The 21167-nt window shown below is 39.3% G+C and overlaps 1 protein-coding gene across 1 annotated transcript in view; it reads left to right on the top strand.

Moving 5' to 3' along the window:
- Positions 1 to 21167, top strand: part of Man1a2 (mannosidase alpha class 1A member 2) — a 128856-nt gene that overhangs the window by 37368 nt on the left and 70321 nt on the right. The window contains exons 4-6 of the mRNA XM_036190083.1: positions 1270 to 1388; positions 5112 to 5192; positions 20621 to 20715. Of these exons, the coding sequence (XP_036045976.1) occupies positions 1270 to 1388; positions 5112 to 5192; positions 20621 to 20715 (295 nt within the window). The remainder of the gene's footprint in view (positions 1 to 1269; positions 1389 to 5111; positions 5193 to 20620; positions 20716 to 21167) is intronic.

Raw genomic sequence — 21167 nt, 5'->3', positions numbered from 1 at the left:
TAGCTGCCTAAAACAGCAGAGTAAGAACAAAAAAGTACTGTCAGGCTTTAAATGAATTCTATGAAAATTTTGATTAGAATACTAAAATTTATCTTTTTAGATGTATTCAAACAATTATATGAGAGATATGAATATATGAATGATTAAATGGCCTGATAAAACTTTTATCTTAGTAAAAAGCTAAGGATTAAGAAAAGTAAATAGAAATTTTGGGTGTAATAACTCAATATGGAACATTCTACATGATACTGACATGAACTGAGTTAGAAGACCAAATAATTGTTATCAGGATATTGTGTGATTGTTTAGTTAATGGAAAGATAGATTATTGATAAGGTGAGGGGATTATTAGGAACATATGAACAAAAATTGTATATAACTTATGTACAAAGATAAAAATGTATATATTGCTTTAAACCATTGAAAGGAAAAATTAGTTTTACCCCCATCCCAATAAGAGAAAGAGGAAGAAAGAAACGAAAGACTAGTAGGTCATCCTGTGTACTCAGTGCCTATCTAAGAACGCTTGGGTTTGCGTTGTGCAGTTCTTTGTGAAACTTTAAAATTAGGATTATTTGTTAAAGTGATGGTATCTTGTATTTTGGTTTTCTCTATGTATATTTTACTTCATGGCTTCCTTTTTTCTCTGTTTTTTTTTTTTTTTATTACTATTAAAGACAATTACCACTTATACTATGATTACCTAACCTTATAAATTTATTATACGTATATATTCCCCCTCTTCTAAGAATTTGAACCAGAAGGGCATAGCTTATGTTGTGACTTAGTTTTCATCTTGAGTAGCTGTCCCCTTTTCTTGAATCATCACTATTTTTCATACCTTAGTTAAGTATATATTTATCTTATATATATCTGACCAAGACAGAAATCCAAAAAGTGTACTGTTAGTTTTCATTTATTTTTTTATTAGTTCCCAAAATCTTTGGTTTTTCGAGACAGGTTTTCTCTGTGTAGCTTTGCACCTTTCCTGGAGTCCAGCTAGAGATCCCCCTGGCTCTGCCTTACGAGTGCTGGGATTAAAGGCGTGCGCCACCACCACCACCATCCGGCCCAAAATCTTTTGTAAACTATATCAAACTGTTTCTATTACCTGGTCTAATAGAAAAGTGAGCAGTGATATTCTTTTTTTATCATTATAATCTTTGATTTACTTTTAGTATTTAATATTTTAATATTTACAAATCTAAAAATAGACCTTATATGAAGGGCATGTTTTTAACAACAGCTCTTTTTTCCTCCTAAATATAGGAAGCTCACAGATGGGTGCCACCATAGTGGATGCTTTGGATACTCTTTATATCATGGGGCTTCATGATGAATTCATGGATGGGCAAAGATGGATTGAAGACAACCTTGATTTCAGTGTGGTGTGTATACTTTTGCAATTCATCTAATCTCTTAAATTAATTATGAAAGGACAGTTTTAATGCTCTGGTATGAATATTTGTATCCTCCCAAATTCATGTTGAAATCTAATCACTGATATGCTGGAACTAGAAAGGGTCTTTGCAAAGTGACCAGTTTATCAGGACAGAGCCATTATGGATATAATTAGCTCCCTTATAATGTAGTTCTCAGAGAACTACTTTGCCCCATACATGTGAGGTCACATAAGTACCATTATGAACAGGTTGAGCGGCTCTCTCCAGTCACTGAATCTGCTGGTGCTGTTGACCCTGGACTTCTCAGAATCCAGGAAGGTGACAAATACATTTCCATAAGTTATCAGTTGCATATGGTGTATGCTGCTTGATTATAGTGGGCATCGTGTTTGAAGGTATTCCTTGTGCTGGGAGCATGTTCTCAGCAGTTTGTTGAATCCCTGCTAAGTCTTCATTCTTTTGGGATTATCATTTGTTGTTTTGTTATTTTTGGTAAATATCCTGTCTTATTATCTTTTCATATTTCTTGCAATTATCATTTAAGGTAGTGTTTTAGCCAGCTAAAGACATACCAGCAGGGGGAGAGTCAATAAACTAATAACAAACTAATAAACTGCTTTATTAATAGTTAGGTTATAGCATTTATAATAATAGTGGTAGAATGGTAGACTACATCTGATTAGAGTAAGTAGTGGTGGAGTATTGCTAACTTTTGAAGAATTCCTTATTACTGTGACAATTTTGAGAAGATAGTCCAGGGAAGCCATGTACATGTGGCCATAAGGCTTACTGTTAATAGATACCATAGCTGAGGATAGAATATATGAAGTTTGAGATTATATTCTCTTGCCTTTTAAAAGCATATCATTATCATGCTGTGTTGAAATGCCTGTTATTCTAGTTGTTTAAAGGTAACCTGTCTTTCTTCCTTGTGTCCCCTCTGTGCTCTCTGATTCCATTAGCACATGAACTATTGTTCAAAGACTCAAAATGAGGGTTTGTGTTTTCATCTACTTTGCAAAATTCTGTCATTACTTAATCTGTATGCCTCTTCCCTGTTTCTTCTGTCTCTCCACTTAGAACTTTCCTTACCTTCTTTCTCTAGTGAGGGAAGATAAGGCTTTCACACATTCACGTGTGAGGTGAGGGACAACGGTTGTCTGTGAGAGCAGTAAAGTGACATCAGACCTCCAGTTTGCATCCCCTGGGAATGCAAGCAGGCCCCTATGATATCAAGTCAAACAAAAGAATCTCAAATTAGTGAGATGTCAGAAAAATGGGAGGGATTGCAGTGAGCATTTTACTCCAAGAGCAGCCAGAGGCTGTTGGACGAGCTGTAACAGAATGATGACTTAAACACCACTGTGAGATTGGAATGCATGGACTATAGGGCACTGGTTCTGATACTGAGTCTAGGGCCGTAAGGCTTGTGTATGGCTTTAGCATGCTACCTAAGTCTTAAGGGTCTTGGGTAAGGCAGAGACAGACCAAGAATTTTTCTCTCTTCAATTATGGCCAAAAGTGTAATTAAAAAAACAAAAACCCTAATTCATAGAGTCCCATTAAACTTGGAATATAGAAAGGAGGGCATATATAAAAGCAAAGAACTGAGTATGAAGGCTATTGTTACAGTTGTGAAGAAGCTCTCTTTCCCTCGTTTCCTGAATGTCTACTGCATGTCCTGTTGTTTGCTATATTTTGAATTCATACTAAGCACTGCTTGCAGGGGTAGTGATTGAGTGAAGGATGCCACAAGACTAACATGGAACACTAACACGGAGCCCCTCGGTTTCCTATTGGCCCATTTCTTCTCCTGTGACTCCTGCTCAGCTCTTTGTGGCTCCTTGCTATCAATCCTTCATGGAGGGTCAAGCATTGTGGTGGCATGCACCCTGACCTGTAATGTGTAGGAGAGGATGTTCCTCAACTCCACGAATCTCCAGGACTCCTTTGACTTCATTTGCAATGTGGCAGCCAGTGTGACCCACCTGGGTGGCTGGATGTCTACAGTAGGGCTGTGTGTGGAGATATGGAGGCTAGCTAGTACTTGCCATCTACCTTAAATAAACAAATCAGGGTCTCTCACTTGAACCCATAGTTTACTATTTAGTCAGTCTAGCTAGCCAGCTTGCTCTGGGGATCCCTTCTCTCCCATCTCTGCCTCCTCTGTGCTGGGATTACATGGAGGATGGCCATACCTGTTTGGCAGTTATTGGAGTGCTAGAAATCTGAACTCCAGTCACATGCTTTCATGGCAGATACTTTACCTGATGAGCTTCCTCCTTGGCCCTAGGAATTTTCCAATACCTATGACTATATACTTATAGCATATAGTCTCTCATATATAGAATGCTCTTCTATACCAGGCATCAGATCCTCTGGGCCTCAAGTTATAGACACTTCTGAGCTGCTATATGGGTGCTGGGAATTGAACCAGGTCCTTTGGAAGAGCAGCCAGTGCTCTTTTTTTGTTTTGTTTTGTTTTTCGAGACAGGATTTCTCTGTGTAGTTTTGGTACCTGTCCTGGATCTCGCTCTATAGACCAGGCTGGCCTCGAACTCACAGGGATCCACCTGCCTCTACCTCCCGAGTGCTGGAATTAAAGGTTTTCGTCATCACCACCTGGGGCCCCCGCAGCCAGTGCTCTTAACTGCTAATTCTCCATCCTCTGCTTAGTTATTTTTTTGAGGATTTTATCTATTGCTATTTATTGTAACAACTTTTTGCTGTATTTATATGTATATGCACACTGCAGTGTGCAAGTAGAGATCATTGGACAGCTTGTGAGAGTCTGTTCTCTCCTTCCACTTTGAAATAGTACAAAATTGTTTGTATATTACATATGTAAATATTTGCGATAATTTCAGTTTGTTTGCTTTTTAGTTTTGTTTATGATCTTGTAGATAATTTGCATTTTAGGGAAATTTAAAATTTATAATTGATTTATTATAAAATTTTAATTTTATTCTTACAGTATCTGCTTTCTTTTTTTTTTTTTTTTTTTTTTTTTGAGCGAGGATCGAACCCAGGGCCTTGCGCTTGCTAGGCGAGCGCTCTACCACTGAGCTAAATCCCCAACCCGAGTATCTACTTTCTTAAGTTTGCAAGTTGTCACATTTTCTTCTACTTTTGTATTTTGCTTTTTAAATTTTTAAACATCCATTTTTCATTTTGACATATATATTGTGAACATCAACATGAGTTTCTGACGTAGGAGCTGGTTTTCTGGAGTATTAGTTCATTATCCATAATTCTACTGTTTTTTGGCATCTCCTTTAATAATTATTAGGCTATTAGGCACTAACAGAATATTTAATATTCATGAGAAGAGATAGAAATAGAGTTTATGCTGTAATAATTAAAATAAAATAATGGAATCATTAGACAAGTTTTATTTTTTTAAGGATTCTCTTATTCAGGAAGTGGAGGTCTTCACAAGGAGCCAATAGTAGTCAGTGGTAGTGAATCCTGCAATGATTTCACGGGATTGTGTAGGAGCCATCAAAACCGTCCGTTTTTTGGCAGTTATGAAGAGCGCTAGAGGAACTTTGGTGAACTAATAAATAGAAGATGATGTTGTATGGCATGAGAAATGAAAAATACAGACTATTAAAACACATTCTGTTTATGAGGAACAGTGAAGTACTAAGAAACACTGTGAGAACTGACATGTTTGTATATGTGAGTCTTTTCCCTTTGTCCCCACAGAACTCCGAGGTGTCTGTGTTTGAAGTCAACATTCGATTTATCGGAGGTCTCCTCGCGGCATATTACCTGTCAGGAGAGGAGGTGAGTAGGCAAGGAGTGCCTTGTTTGGTTGCTGAAGAAGGCTCCAATGGCAGTAAAATGAAGAGCTTTCCTAGCAGCATATTGTTTTCTAATTCGAATATTACTAATCTAATCTAAAGATCTTCTTTTAATACAAATTTTAGAAACCACTTGGCTAGTTTTTACAAAATTAAAGCTTTGGTCTGGTTTCATAAGCTGAGAGAGAGTTGAAAGATTAACAGATTGGCTCTTTGGATTTATGAGCATTTTGTCTTTGTTTTAGACTTTTATTTAGGTTTTTGAAAACAATGCTTGTTTTATGTGTATGAGTGTATGTCCGTATGTGTTTCTGTATACCACATACCTGCCTGGTGCCAGTGGAGGCCATAAGAGGGCAGTGGATCCCCTGGACCTGGGTTGACAGTTGAGAACTGCCCTGTGCGTGCTAGAAGTTGAACCCGGGTCCTCTGGAAGAGCAGCCAGTTCTCTTAACCATTGAGCCATCTCTCCAGCCCCTATTTAAATTCTTAAAGGTTTTTTAAAATTTATTTAATTTTTTTAAAATTTATTTAATAAATTTATTATTTATTTTATTATTATGTATACAGTATTCTGTCTGCACGTGTCCCTGCAGGCCAGAAGAGGGCGCCAGATCTCATTACAGGTGGTTGTGAGCCACCATGTGGCTGCTGGGAATTGAACTCAGGACCTTTGGAAGAGTAGTCGGTGCTCTTAACCTCTGAGCCATCTCTCCAGCCCTCTTAAAGGGTTTTTATCTGTTGGTATTTCTTTATAGAGCATATTTATTGTATTTATATGTGTGTAAAGATCATAGGACAGCTTGTGTGGGAGTCTGTTCTCCTTCCACTGTGAGATTTTTCTAGTTTCACTAATTCTGGTAGCTCTAAATTGAATAGATTCTTGGGGATGTTCTTTGTAAAGAGTAATATTAGTAAACAGTGTTGTCTTATTTTTCTCTGTAGAGAAGAGTTTTCTTTTTCTTGTCTTAATGCGTTGTCCAAGATGTCCATTATAAAGTTCAATAGGAATTGTCAGAGTTGGGATCCTTGCCTAACTCTTGGTCTCAGAGAGAAAGCATTTGGTTTTACACTATTAAACATGTTAGCTGTATTATCATCATAATAATATTATTATTTTGATGGAGACTCTTTATCATTTGAAGATGTTCTCTCAAATTCCTCTTTTGCTGGATTTTCCCCCCATGAATGGATGTTTTGATATCAAATTATCTTGGCATGTAATAAGATGATTGTGGTTTTTTTTTTTTATTTTTTAAATTCCATTTATTTGTTTGTTTATTTATTTATGTATTGAGGGAGAGAGAGGGAGAGAGCACGAGCGAGAGCACACACGCGCACATGTGCGAAGGTTGGGGATAGTTTGGAGGAGATCTGTTCTTTCCTTCTATGCTGTGGGTCCTGGGAACTGAAGTCAGGTAATTACCCTGGTGGCAAACATCTTTATCCTCCCCCAGTGTGCACGTGGAGGACTGAAGTTAGTATTGAGTGTTGTTTTGCTTTCTTCCCACTTTGTATATTGAGGTGGGGTCTCTCACTTGAGCTCAGAATATGTAGATTTGGGTAGTCTAGTGAGCCAGTTTGCTCCAGGGAATCCTATTCACGCATTGGTATTATAGGTGGGCTATCATGCCCACCTTGCTGCTTAAGTGGTTTCTGAGAATCCAAACTCCAGCCTTCACATTTGTACAACAAATGTTTTACCCCCGTGCCTTCTCCCAGCCCTCATCTCTTAATACTTTGTGTTTATCAGTTTATGTATTTTGCATAAATAATGCTAGCTTCTTAAAATGAATTGGCACTTTTTTTGTTTTTGTTTTTGTTTTGTTTTGTTTTCTGGTAAAATTTGTGTAAACTTGATTCTTTTCCTTAAAAGGTAGAATTGCCTTATGAGGCAACTTAAGCTTTGATTCTCCTTATCCTCACATTTTCTAACAAAGTATTTAATTTGTTTGGTTGATAGAACATAGTTGTCTTTGCACAGAGCAGTCTGCGACTCTATGTACATACACAGGATATCCCTTCAGACATGCCCAGGTATTGGTCTCCTTTCATTGCTGGAAAAGGCAGTTAGTGAGGAGAGCAGTTTCAGGAGGTTGCTTTAAACACTGTTGTGTGGAGTAAGTTTGGGGTCAAGTAGGACGGTGGGCAGAATGTCCAGGATTGGGCATTCTGGTTTTCATCTTCCTGGGGGAAAGCTAGTTCTCAAAAGCTTTCTGAAGAAGGCATCCTCTCTTGACCTGGGAATGAGAAGAGCCCAGACATCCTGGTTGGATGTAGGCTGAATCAGAGGACAGGGTTGAGCAGCAAAAATTGTAAACTCACTCCAGAAGACTGAAAAATATTTGATGCTCTCAGGGGGACTGAGAGCATGAGCTATAAACTTCAACCCTTTCTAATTCTAAGTAAAAATTTCTTTGCAAGATTAAAATGGAAGTCTAGATCTAGAGCCTGGCTTTCCTTCAGCACTCAGAGAGAGAGCACCAAATAATAGTCCCTCTGGTAGTCAAAAGGAAAAGGCAGAGTTGCAGACCAAGAGATCCATAGGCCCATCGTGTCCTCACTCACACCACTCTTGCAGCCCTATGTCAAGGCCATGGTATAAAATGAAGCCGTAACTGAGTTTTGTAAGCTCTACTTGATAAAACTTAAATCACTGTGTTTCTATTCTGTCCTTTTCCTATGGAACTGTTCCAAGTCTGTTTCAAGGTGAAGGACAGGGCAGGAAGAAGCAGAGAGAATGAATGCTGAGTGCAGTAAATGGGGTACAGCTGACTGGATCTAGCTACCCACCCTCACTTATTCTGTAAAAAGGTTCTCTTCCTCTCCCTTTGCTGGACATGTGGGCCTTGAGGTAAAGGCCAGGAAGAAGCAAAAGGAAGAAACAGCCCAGCACATCTCATTTTTCCTGCTTAAACCTTTTCCAACAAAGAATAAGGAAGCTGAGAAGTCTGTAGGAAGGGGACAGCATGGGCATGTGTACTAATCCAAGAGGAAGAGGCTGTCTCTTGTCCTGCATGCCAGTCTGTGATGAACGTTCTTGGAAGGCATGAGAAAGAAAGAATGGGAAATGTGGTGGGATGTGAGGAGGGCTACACCTACAGCTGTGATAGAGCTTTAAGGATCCTTTGTAAGTGTCATTTGGGAACTGGATGAGAAATCATGGCTTATGTGTGGAATTTTGAGAGGGTTAATACCTAGGAAAGTGAGGTCTTCACTGAGGAGTGACTACTTTTTGTGATATTTGGCTGATTGATTATAGTAGATAAGTTTCTATAGCATAGGGCTACCCCTCTAGTACTACTTTAGGGGATTTTCTCCAAGACCATCCTTTCATCTATACTTTTATGTACAACTAAGAAGAACCCCTATGTGTTTGTAGCAGAGCTTGCTTAACTCCATTTTTCTTTAGCATTTGACCCAATAAAGTGAAGAGGCAGTATAGACTGAGCCACAAGTATCAGCTTGTTTTCATGGGAGCTTCTAGACACAGGGAAGTAGAGATCCGTACATAGTGCCTTGTTTTTTAGACTTCTAAGAATGATTATGTGTATTTGTCTATCTGTGTGTGGGTATGTGCACATATGCTGGATATCCACATAAGTTGGATTCCGGGGACTGGAGTTACAGGCCAGCAGGAGCCGCCTGACATGAAAATTGAACTGGGGTTTCTGGAGGAACAGTGTGCTCCATCTCTGCCGCCCTTTACTGCCTTTTTTATACAACCGTTAAGATTTCTTTCTATTTGTCCCACCAGGTTTTTTTTTTTTTAATTAATTTATTTATTTATTTATTTATTTATTTATTTATTTATTTAGAGGCAGGGTTTCTCTGTTGTTTTGGTGCATGTTCTGGATCTTGCTCTGTAGACCAGGCTGGCCTTGAACTCACAGAGATCTGTCTGCCTCTGCCTCTCAAGTGCTGGGATTAAAAGCATGCGCTACCACTGCCCGCCATATGCCTACTTTTTAAATATATCTTTGTAATATTTTATCTCCATAATTAACATACTATTTGTACTGTGTGTGTATGTTTAATGTTGTATTCGAGACTACATCCGTGGCCTCTTTTGCAAGACAAACAATTTACCTATGAGCTATGCACCAGCCTTGTCTCACCCCTTTTAGATTTATTTATGTATTTTACCTGTATGTATGCATGTATGCTATGTATGTATGTAGACCATGTACCTGCATGCCTGGTACAAAGTTGCTGAGGTGACTAAAGTTTCTGTCTTTTGCCTCAGCCTTTTGAGTAGCTGGATGCACAGGTGTGTGCTGTCATCTAGCCCCGCTTAAGTGATTTTGTTGGTGGCATTTTTGAAAATAGCTGCTTTTTGTTCTTTTATGATCAGATGTTTAATTTAGTCTCTGTCTTTTTTGTTCTATCTTTAAGTTTTATGCTAAAATCCATAATATGTTGCTACAATTTTTACTTTTAATGTCAAGTACATTGTAGAGCTATTCAGTGTAAAGGGAGACACTTTATTGATCTAAATTGCAGTGATTTTTGTTAGTCTTCAATTTTGTTTACATGGTCTGTATTTTATCCCTTTGTGTAATGAGCTTCCTATAGCATTTTAAAAGTCTATCTGCTGCCTGTGAGTTCCTTCTGTTTTTGTTAGTCTCGGTCTTTATTTCTTCCTTATTTTATTTTATTTTTTTAACATAATTTGTATTGATCCTTTGGAAACTTCGCATCATGTATCCCACTCCCATCATTTCCGGGACCCTCCATGTCCACCCTCTCCCTTGTTGTGTTCCCCCTGCAAAAAAAAATTTAAAAAGAAGTAATAAAAATAAAATTAAAAATACAAATAAGAATATTAATTAAAAACAAACAAAAAGGGAACAAAAACCACTTTGTTCCTTCGTCTCCATTGCCTCTTCATTTGTCTTGTTGGAAGCTGTATCATGCAGTATATACCCTTGTCCAAACAGCTTTACTTGCAAATGTTCATTGTGTAGTGTGTTGTTGGTCGAGTTCAAGGCCTCCCTAGCTGCTCTCTGTTACACCGTTAGTGCTGGACCCTCACCAAATCTTCTCTCAGATATCCTACTGTTGTCCCGACTCATGGAACTCCTGTGGCCAGTTCTTTCATGAGCTCCAGCCCATCCTAGATGCAGGAGATGTTGATGAGTGCCAGCTCAAAGCCCTGGATGTGTGTCTGGGTGGTAGGTGAGCTGGTCATTCCGGGCTGCTGGGACCACCCCCTTCAGGTGAAGAGTGGAGTTAGCTATCCTAAGTGAGGGGACTAGCTTAGCTCTCTTATGAGGGGCAGGTCCAGCGGGTGTTGGGGGTGGGGTTTGTGTGGGTATGGGAGGGGAAGGGTATCCCCAGACCAGTGAGGGTCAGGGCTAGCTCAGCATAACCCTCATACTTCAACACATGGTTCAACCTATTATTCAACACATGGCTTGCATGGGTCCTTGTGGTAACACAGCAATGGACAGCAGTATAGACCCTAGCTGCATCAGGACCATGGACTCAGACATGGCCATTAGCAGCAGCAGCTGGGTCCAATTGTCACTATGGTCCTAGGTGGTACTGCAGGCCTCTCAGATGGGGATGGTCCCAGCAGTAGTGTGGTCCCTGGACTCCAGCATGGCCCTGGGTGGTACCCCAGACCCTTGGCAGTTACATGGCCTTCGATGGTAACAGAAGCCACGGACATCAACACAGAACCTGTGTGTGGTAGGCCCACTGACCTAGACATGGCCCCAGGCCATAGCTTTGGCCTGGACATCACTATGGCTTCAGGTGGCAGTGTAGATTACTCCTCGTGTATGGCCCTGGCAGGAGCCTGACCCTCAGGCACTGATGTGGCCTTAGGTGTCAGCCCAGATCTTGTACATGTGCATTGCCTTCGGTGTAAACAGGAGCCATGGGCATTGACACAGACTTTGGTTGTGGTAGGGTTATGAACCCAGACATGGCCCTCAGTAGCAGCTTAGGCTGGACGACACCCTGGCCTCTGTGGCAGCACCTCAGATCAGCGCCCCCCCCCCCCCCCTGCAGTGGCATGTCCCTTGGATCCCAACATGGCCATAAGTAGCATCCCAGAACCCGGGCATCCTTGTGGCTTTTGGTGGCGACATAGGCCATGGATATTAACACAGACCCTGGCTGCAGTTGGGCCTCAGCAACAGCTCAGGCCCTGACAACACGATGGCCTCAGGTGGCAGCACAGATCAGATTGGGGTGGCCCCTGTGGTGGCATGGCCCTCAGACACCAACATAGCACATGTGGCAGTCCAGACCCCAGGTGTCCTCATGGCCTTCAGTGATATCAAGAGCCACAGACATCAACACAGACTGCAGCTTCAGCAGGGCCATGCCCAGATATGGCCCTTGGCAGCAGGCTAGGCTTGGATGTCACTATAGCCTCGGGTGGCAAGTAGGCCTCTCCATCAGTCCCTTCATCACTGCCTTCTCTTTTGATGTACCTCTGTCCACAGGATATGAGCCATTCTGTCTGTCTGTCTGTCCTATACCACATCATATCCTGGCTTACCATAATGGCCATTGAGGTTTCTCCTCCACACCCCAGAGCAAGCAACCCTAGGCAGGTGTGTGAGTGTCTACCAGGCTTTTTCTTTTAGGCTGCCAACCAGCTTCCATATCATGACACAGAGACTTATTACTAGTTTTGAATGCTTGGCCTAGCTTATGTTCTTCTTTAGCTAGTTCTTTTACCTTAAATTATTGTGTTTCTCTCTTTATCTACCCTTTGCCTTGAGGCTTATTGCCTTTCTTCTGAATATCTTACTTTAACTGCTTCTCTGTGTCTGGCTGACTGATGTCTCCCTGGCTTTTGGTCATGGGCGTTCCTTGTTCTCTCCTCCTCCTCCTCCTTCTCTTATTCTTTTCTCTTCTTTTTTTTTTCCTAGATATTTCCTCTGATTCATTCTCTCTGCCTGCCAGCCCTGCCTGTCCTTTCGCTGTCTAGCTATTGGTCATTCAGCTCTTTATTAGACCAATCAGGTGCCTTAGGTAGGCAAGGGGAAACAGATGCAACACATCTTATGTAAACACATCCTTACATCGTTAAACAAATGCAGCATAAACAAAAGTTACACACCTTTACACAGTTCAAGTAATATTCTGCAGCATAAAAATGTAACACATCTTTGCCTAGTTAAAGTAATGTTCTATAAGTGCCGTTCGCTCCTTATTTTTAATAGATTTTTCTTTGGGCATAGAATTTAGGTTTATGCAGTTCTCTTTAGCACAGTACTTCTCAACCTGTGGCCCAAAGGACTTTTTCATATGGGTTTCATATCCATTGTTTACATTACAACTCCTAACAATAGCAAAATTATAGTTACGAAGTAACAGTGAAAATAATTTTATGGTTGGGGGCCACCACAGCATGTGAAACTGTATTACAGGGTCACAGCATCAGGGAAGTTGAGAATCACTGCATTAATACTTTGAAGATAGTCTTATGAAGTATGGATTATGATGAGAAATCTGCTTTAGTGTTTATCCTTCTGTATGCAGTGTTTTTCTCTGGCTACCATTAGGATTTTCTGTTTACATTTTTTTGTATGAAGAATATGAATGGTTTTATTTTTCTCTTGGAGGGTAGGGTAGGACTTCCTTATCTTCCTTGATGCTTCCCGAGTCTCAGATGTACCTTTAATCACTTTGAAAAAGTTCTCAATTACTATTTTAAAACATGTTTTATTCTGCCTTTGCTTCTTTCTCCCTGGTATTTTATTCCCACATAGATGAGACTATCTAGTGTTGGCATTCTTGGACTAATTGTTCTTTTTTATCCCACCTATTGATTTCTTAAAGAAGAAGTTTGGGTTTTTTTTTTTTTTTTTTTTTTAGAGAATAGTTTAAAGAGTACTTTAATGCAAAGATGAGAGGAAGGTACAAAGATTTCTCGTATACCCCTTGTGTGTCTTGTGACCCCAACCTCCCTTACTCTGTCCTCCATGGTGGTTTATTTGATGAGTTTACACTGTCTGATCTTCATGTAGTAAGTGGGTTACAGTGTGGCTCCAGTAGTGTGGGACATTCTGTGGGTTTGGCCAATGACGTTCACTCCCCGTTACGATATTGTGTATAGTGGTGTCTTGCTGTTCTAGTTAGTCTTCTGTTGCTGTGATAAACAACACAACTAAAGGCAACTTGAGGAGGGAAGGGCTTGTTTCAGTTTACAGTTTAGGACACTTAAAGAGACTCGGCAGAAACTCAGGGCAAACCTGAAGCTTACTGGCTTGCTCTTCATGGTTTGCTTAGCCTGCTCTCTTCTGTCACCCACAAGCACTTGCCTAGGGATGACCCTACCTACCGAGGACAGTCTCTTCCCATCAATGGGCAGCCAGGAAAGTGCCCTACAGACCTGCCTACAGGGAACCAAACCCGATGGAGGTGTCAGTGTGAGGAAGAACATAGGACTGTTTTAAGTCTGTGAGTTTAGGTATTTCCCCCAGGTTAGAGGTTATTATTTATCTGGAAGTACTGTTTTATGTGTATAATTGATTAATTTTCATCTCAATAGCAGTGAGAACCAAAATTCATTTGAGACAGCTTATAAAAGGGAAGCTTCAGCCTTGACTCTGTGTAGTAGGCTTCTCTGCAGAAAAGTTGAAGCAGAGAGGAAAGGTTCTTTTGTTGATGCGTTTGAGAGGTTCCAGTCCATCTCAGCAGGGAGGGGGCATGGCAGAGTAGAGAAGCCAGCACAGAAAGGGGTGGAGGACTGAGCCAGGGCAAATAGGGCACCCAAGGACGTGTGCCTTGTGGCCAACTTCCTCCATCTAGGCCTGACTTCTGCCCTTCTCCACACATGTGCCAGCCTCTGATGCCCACCAATTAGACCAGGCTTTCACCCTGTACTTGTCTCTGGAAGCACGTCACAGCTGTTCACAGGGGTGTGTGCATTTCTCCTTTTCTAGGTAGGCCTTAATGCGATCAACTTGGTAACATTATCCAACAATTTGTGGGGGTAGTGAAGATTTTTACTTAGTTTAAAATAAATAACGAATTTTTAAGACACTGTCCACTCAGGAGTAAAGCTGTGTTTTTCTGTCCTGACTTTCTCATTCAGTAGAATTGCGTTAATGCACTTGTAATCATTTTGATTTGAAAGTTATGACCATACCCTTTTCTGTGAATCCAACAGTGAATCTGAGATGTGCTAAAAACAAATGCATCATAGAAAAACAGTTTGAATTTGATATTACCAAATGCTGAATGGATAGGAAGTAAGCTCCTTTCATATGAGCCAGAAAGTTGACTGTAATGTATAAGGTAACAAAGTGCTTTTGTTATATTGGAGGTGTAACTAAAATAAGGAATATTTTACTTATACCCCATTTTCTGATGTAGGAAGACATATGAAGATTACATGTTGTCCTAACGAAGTGTTGCTTTTTCCTGCTGATTTGTTACTATCATAAATGTGAAGCATTATTTTTCTCAGAAAAATGCTATTTCTATTAAATATTCACAAGTTAAGAACTTTTGATGATTTATATTATGCTTAGTTGATACAGATATATGGCTTTTTTTTTTTAACAAGGTGGTTTTTCTTCATTTTTTCATAGAATCAAAGTACCTTTCTAGCTAAGGAAGCATAATTTATATGGAAAATGGTACCTGGAGTCTGTCAGCTAAAATAGAGAAATTGTTCGGAGGAGTTTAATACACAGTCACAGATAATAAAAACAAAAGAAATAACAGCAATAAAATCTGTCTTTACTAAAACATAAATATACTGCGTCAGTTTAGGGATGTTTTCTTGGACAAATGAATAGCTTTTAAACCTAAAGTACTATTAAGGAGAGTCATGAATAAAGGAAAAGAAATGTTAAGCATTAATATTTTCTGGTTTAAATATCAAATTATTTTGGGAAAAGTGATCTTGCTCCAGAAATTGCTGCAATTTCTATTGAAAAATTGACTTTTTTTTTGTTGTCTACAAATGCCGTGGACATTGGGCAAAATACTTCACTAACTTTGCTGACCGTCCTAGTTTGCCTTTGTTGCTGTGGTAACGCCATGACCAAAAGCACCTTACTGCTTATAGTCCACCAAGAGGGGTCATGTATGCATCTGTACTCAGTTATGGGTGCTTGAAAGTTTCAGTGGTAACACCAGTCTAGACTTGACTCTGTTCCTGTTTACAGATTGATGAATGAGAGCCAGAGTTTATAGCTGTTTGTAGCAGGTAGAGATTTAGAGGTAAATGTGTCAGAGGAGAGTGCTCTGGAGGAAAAGTCCCAGGGGCTGTGCACTACTCTGCTTGTTTGGCTAACTCCTAAAGCACGCATAGCACTCTTGAACCCGAACATGCCTGTTCCAGCTGCTGTCTGCTCTAAGGAAAGATGGTTGGGTTTTGAGTTTAGTTATGTGCTTCAGAAAACATAAAGCGAGCACTCCTAGAGGATATAACAGTATTGAAAGTCTCAGGATACAGTTCACAGTGACCAGGTTTCAATTCAAAATTACTAATGTCTGAGAAAACAAGGGGAAATGTTACCTATACCCCCCCAACAAAATAAAGGTTTTATAGTAATTTTTACAGCTAGGCTCAGTGACATCAAGGAAAATATTCTTGAAACTGGATAGGTCTGAAAAAGAACAACAATGCAAAGTCTAGAAATGAAGACTATGGTATCCAACATTTTAAAAAAAAATTACTGTTTACAGCTGTCATTGGAAATGATACCACTGATTTTGAAGATAGAGCAATATAAATTATTTAGCATGAAGAAAGATAATAAACTGGGAGGAAAAAGACAAGTGCTAATGTTTAAAGTCATGTGCGTGTGCTTTGGATGGCGATAGCTGAAAACAGCAGCCGCATTGTTCTGTTTGGGTGGCACACCCGAAATTGAAGATGTGTTTTCTTACCGTGTGTCCTGTGATAAAACACCATGACCAAAAGCACTTGGGGAGAGAAGGGTTTATTTCAGCTCACAGTTGTCTGTCGTGAAGAGAAGTCAGGGCAGGAACCTAGAGGCAGAAACTGAAGCAGAGGCCCTGGAGAAACGCTGCTTACTTACGGCTTTGCCCCCCATGTCCTGCTCAGCTACCTTTCTTATACACCCCAGGACCACCTACAGTAGTCTTGCCTATAGGCTAATCTGATGGAGACATCTTCTCAAGGTTCCTGCTTTCCAAATGACCCTGACTAGTGTCAGGTTGACAGAAAACCTAACTAGGGCATCATGACTGAGTCCACTTAGTCATATAGCTGGACATCAGAGATAAAAGAAAAGTTTGAAAGCACCGAGATAAAGTGATACCATGGAAAACTGGAATTTAAATAATTGAAACCATAGGGATTATTTTCATCTAATACCATTAAAATGGTGTATTTATTTAAAACAAAACAACCCAGAATAGTCTACTACAATATTTAACTGTAATGTATTTCTGCTATGAAATAAGACAGAGTGACTGAGAAAATGACCTACATAATTGGAAGCATTTACATTTTATAGGAACTTGTGCAATATAATGATAGTCTGAATCATTAAGAATTTTACACTAGAAAAATTAAAAATAATGGAGAGATGTATGCCTCTACTACCAATAAATAATTAGATTTCTAGAAAAAAAAATCATTTAATTAAGAAAAAAAAGGCAGCCAGGAAGGCCTAGAGGAAGTCCTCAAAAGTCTGGAGGTGATAAACAGAAAACAAAGAATAGGTACATAGCTCAGCTGTAGCGTAAGTGCTTGGCATGTTTGACGCCTTGGGTTGGATGCTCATTATAGGGATGAAAGCAAGAGCTTACTGTTCACTGTCTGTAGATGTAATTTGTACACAGTGGTTGAACATAACTGGATGGGAAAAGGTACAGTGTATAAACAGTAAACCTAAAATGGGCGCTTCATTAAGAAAGTAGACTTCACAATAAAAATTCCCACGAGGTGAAGGATGCTCCATGACAAAGGAATACTACATTAGGAAGACATAACAATCCCAACATTAACTTACTCTATCTATTTTGGGCACCCCATAACAAAGCTTCAAATACACGAAACAAAAGTGCATAGAATTAATTTTTCTTTTGAGCTCTTGAGGCAAAAAGGCAATTCAACAAGTACTGTTGGATCCTTCAACGGTTTTTGCAAATTAATAGGACAGAGAGACAGAAAGTTAGTAATGATGTCCGAGTCCTTAGTGACAGTTAACAGCTGTGTTAAGTGAATTGATGTTTATAGAACACTCAACAACTACAGAATATATAGTCTTTTGTAGTACATAGGATATTTATATTCTGGACAACAAAACAAGTCTCAATCAAACTATAAAAAAAGTTAAAATAGCTGTTGGTATGTGGTGGCTCACTATAATCCCAGTACTTCAGGAGGCTGGACTGTATAGTGAGTTCCAGTCCAGCCTTGATTGAGGCTTTGGAAAAAAAAATGCCTTGAAGTAATAAACACATCAAATAAAGAATTGCAAGGGAAATTGAAAATGTTATAAAGTTGGTTCTTGGAAAGTATTAGCAAAATTGAATAAAGCTTTTAAGCTCAATATGTCAAGAAGGGAGTAATAGAAGACAGCTTACCAAAATCTGGAATGAAAGCTATATCCATGGTTAGGCTATTGTCATGGACACCATAGACATGGCTGGGAACACAAAAGTCCTTGGGCTCATAGGTAGTACTGGGGAACCAGGAATGTTAAACATTTGGGATTGCCTGTTCAATGAAGAGAAGTATAACCTGTGTTTCCACCCAGAAGGCTGGAAATGTGGATGGTCAATAGCCTGGTGACCTGTGCTATCTGTATGGCCAGGCCACAAGCAGGACCAGAAGTGACTAATGGTGTAAGTGACCTTTCCATTATATGTATAACCAGGGGCTCTCCCAAGCTCCCACAACCAGGACCAGAGGTGGCTAATAGCCCAAATGACCAGATCCTCCCCAGGCCCTTAAGGTATTGCATGTAGCCTATCTCTAGACCCTATCTTCTTGAAAGAAGCTGCATGTACTTTGAGAAGTATACCTCCTTGAACACAGGAGATTGAATTATACCAGAAAACATTTTTGTACTGTATTTAAATATGCTTAACATAAATTGCCTGAGGTCAGACTCTAGAAATTTGAACCAACACCAGCTAACTCAGGCATGTTGAACTGGAATTCCTTCTTACCTCATGTGGGTCATTCATTACTCTGCCACTCTGGTGTTTACAGCGACACCCACAAGACATTAAAAACGTAATAGTGCACTGTGCTAAACATTGTTTGCAAACAAAGCTTTTAGGTAAAATGGACAAGTTCTCTGAAGATCTATCAAAATTGACTCATGAAAAAGCAAAAAAGCATAACCTCATATATAGTATTTGAAGTGAGAATGGAAACTTTCACAAAATTAATTCCAAGGTAAATGGTTTTATTGACTAGTCTATCAGATATGGAAGGCAAGAATATAGTCAGACTAATATAGTCCTTTTTAAATGAATAGTTCAGAAGTCACTGATTTACTAACTTTCTATTTTCCACCTTAGGCTGTAAATGGTGGGAAGTGGTGCTAGCTGCTCAGACCCTAACAGAAGTGTTTGTCTGGGTGGAGCAGACTGGCCTGGTGCTTACCCAGTCCCTTTCTCTTGGGCTTGCTGCTTCTCCTCCCCCTTCATGTTTAATTGTGTTAATTAAGCGTGCAAAACAGTGGCTTTCATTGTGTCATTTTTCAGCGTCTATAACATACTTAGGTCATACTAATGCTTACCTCATACTTTTTGCCTCCATTCCCAGTAGTTTCCTGTCCAGCTTCCCAATAGCAGTCCCTTCCTTTTCTCAGATAGTCCTCCTGTTATAGATCTGTTTGGAAGCTGGATTCCACATGTGGATGAAAGCAGGCTGCATTAGTTTGCTAACATGAAGATGATTCAGCTTCATTTCCCTGCAAATGACATAATTTTGTTTCTTTTCTACGTGTACATGAAAAACTTCATTATGTATATATACCACATTCCTTTGGTTCATTGATGGGCACCTTGGTGGATTACATAACTTGGCCATTGTCCTTCAGAAGTCAGGGAGTAGTCTTGGGTGGTTAGTGATTGATTGAGCCTCTGTAAACTCAGGTGCTCTGTCCTCTACGGGGAAGGCCTTCCTACTCTTTTGAGGCCATAGTGACACTGATATCAAAGCCAAAACAACAAAACAAAAAGAACAGTACACATTTGTAAACTCTGTGAGCATATAAGTAAAAATACTGAACAAAAAATTAGTAAAGTTCAGCCAGTCAGAATATAGAAAACAAAGTCTTATGTGTAAGTTTATAATCCAGAAAACAAAGATGATTAACACCAAAACAGTTAGTTAATATAATTTGCCATGTTAATTAACGAAGTAGAGAAGAAAAATAGTGAACTATTTGCAAAAATTCAGCAAAACAAATGTTATTTTGATGGTAAAATATTATTAGAAATAAAATGAAATCATATTTATGTTTCACATTGTACTAGCACTGCAGTTTTAATACAAAGATAAAGACCATATTATATTGTATACTTTTCTTTTTTAGATGTCTTCAAGTTTTTGAGATAACCAGTTACTTTTTAAAATTTGCTTTCTAATATTATGTAACCAGAAACACACTTACTGGCCTCTCCCCCCACAAAAAAAAAAACCAAAAAAACAAAAAACAAAAAAAAACCTGAATCAAGTAGAAACATATTTACAGCAACTCAAGGGCATCTATCCAAATTCTGTTGTTGTCGTGGTTAAGTTTTTGAAGTAAGCTTGAATGTTGATGAAGAGTCTATAGCCTTGTTGTCTTCTCTTAGATTTTGTTCTTTTTCTATTTTGTGTGTGTGCGTGTGTGTGTTAGGGAGTGCACATGTAGACAAGTTCATGTGGAGGCCTGGACTTGGTGGTGGGAGTTGTCCTGGATTGCTCTTCCACCTTACTGAAGCAGGGTTTCAGTCAAGCCAGAGCTCTCCTAATGCTAGTCTTGTTAGACAGCTTGTTGTGTGGATTCCCTGTCTTCAGCTTCAGTTTCTGGATTCATGGTGGACTGCCGTGCCCACACTGCATTTATGTGGGTTTTGGAGGTTTGAACCCTAGTCTTGATTCTTTCATGTCAAATGCTTTAGCTGCTGATCCGTCTTCCCAACCCTTTCTTGGATTTCTTTTGGCCAGGTAAAAATACAAATGACATGAACACCAAAACTATATCCTTTCTTTGCAGTGATGTTTAGACCGAGGATTTTACATACTGGGAAACCTTCCTTACTATATATTTTGCAGATATCCACTCTAGTTACTGTATACTCTGCAGTAAGAATGACATGCAGCCCCTTTCCACAGGCTTCCATATAACTTGTACATTGTGTGTGTGTGTGTGTACATGTGTACATACTGTCAGAGGTGGCAATAAGCAATATTTACCTCTAATTTGTAATTTATGATTATTCATGTTTTTATGTCAGATATTCAAGACTAAAGCAGTGCAATTGGCTGAGAAACTCCTTCCTGCTTTTAACACACCTACTGGGATTCCTTGGGCAATGGTCAATCTGAAAAGGTAAACTCTATTTTATTTGATTATTTTAATTAATTCACTGAATTTTGATATTTTTATTCATGGGGATTTTCAGTTATCTACTTCCACCATGCTTTTCAAGATTTATTTTTCTCTATGTATAGTTGAAAATCAAAACCTTTTTATTTTTAAATTTATCTCCTTTACTTTGAAATAGGTTCCCTGCCTTAACTTCGTTCCAATTGCTAATACTTGTCTCCACTTCTGTTTAGTACTATATTCAAAGTATTTTCCCCTCCCTTTTCTTCTTACATACTACATACTATTCTTCTAAGACAAGATAGAAAGTAGCATGCCTAGAAATCAAGACTGTCTGTTGTTGACTGCCATACTAAGGATAATGATGTAAGCTCCTCATAATGTGTAGGCTCAAGGCTAAGCATTAATCCTTAAAAGAATCATTTTTTTGTCATCTATTTCATTTGAAAACACTG

The sequence above is a fragment of the Onychomys torridus genome, chromosome 6, assembly GCF_903995425.1.
Source record: "Onychomys torridus chromosome 6, mOncTor1.1, whole genome shotgun sequence".
Lineage (NCBI taxonomy): Eukaryota > Metazoa > Chordata > Mammalia > Rodentia > Cricetidae > Onychomys > Onychomys torridus.
This window is presented reverse-complemented; position numbering and strand designations above follow the sequence as displayed.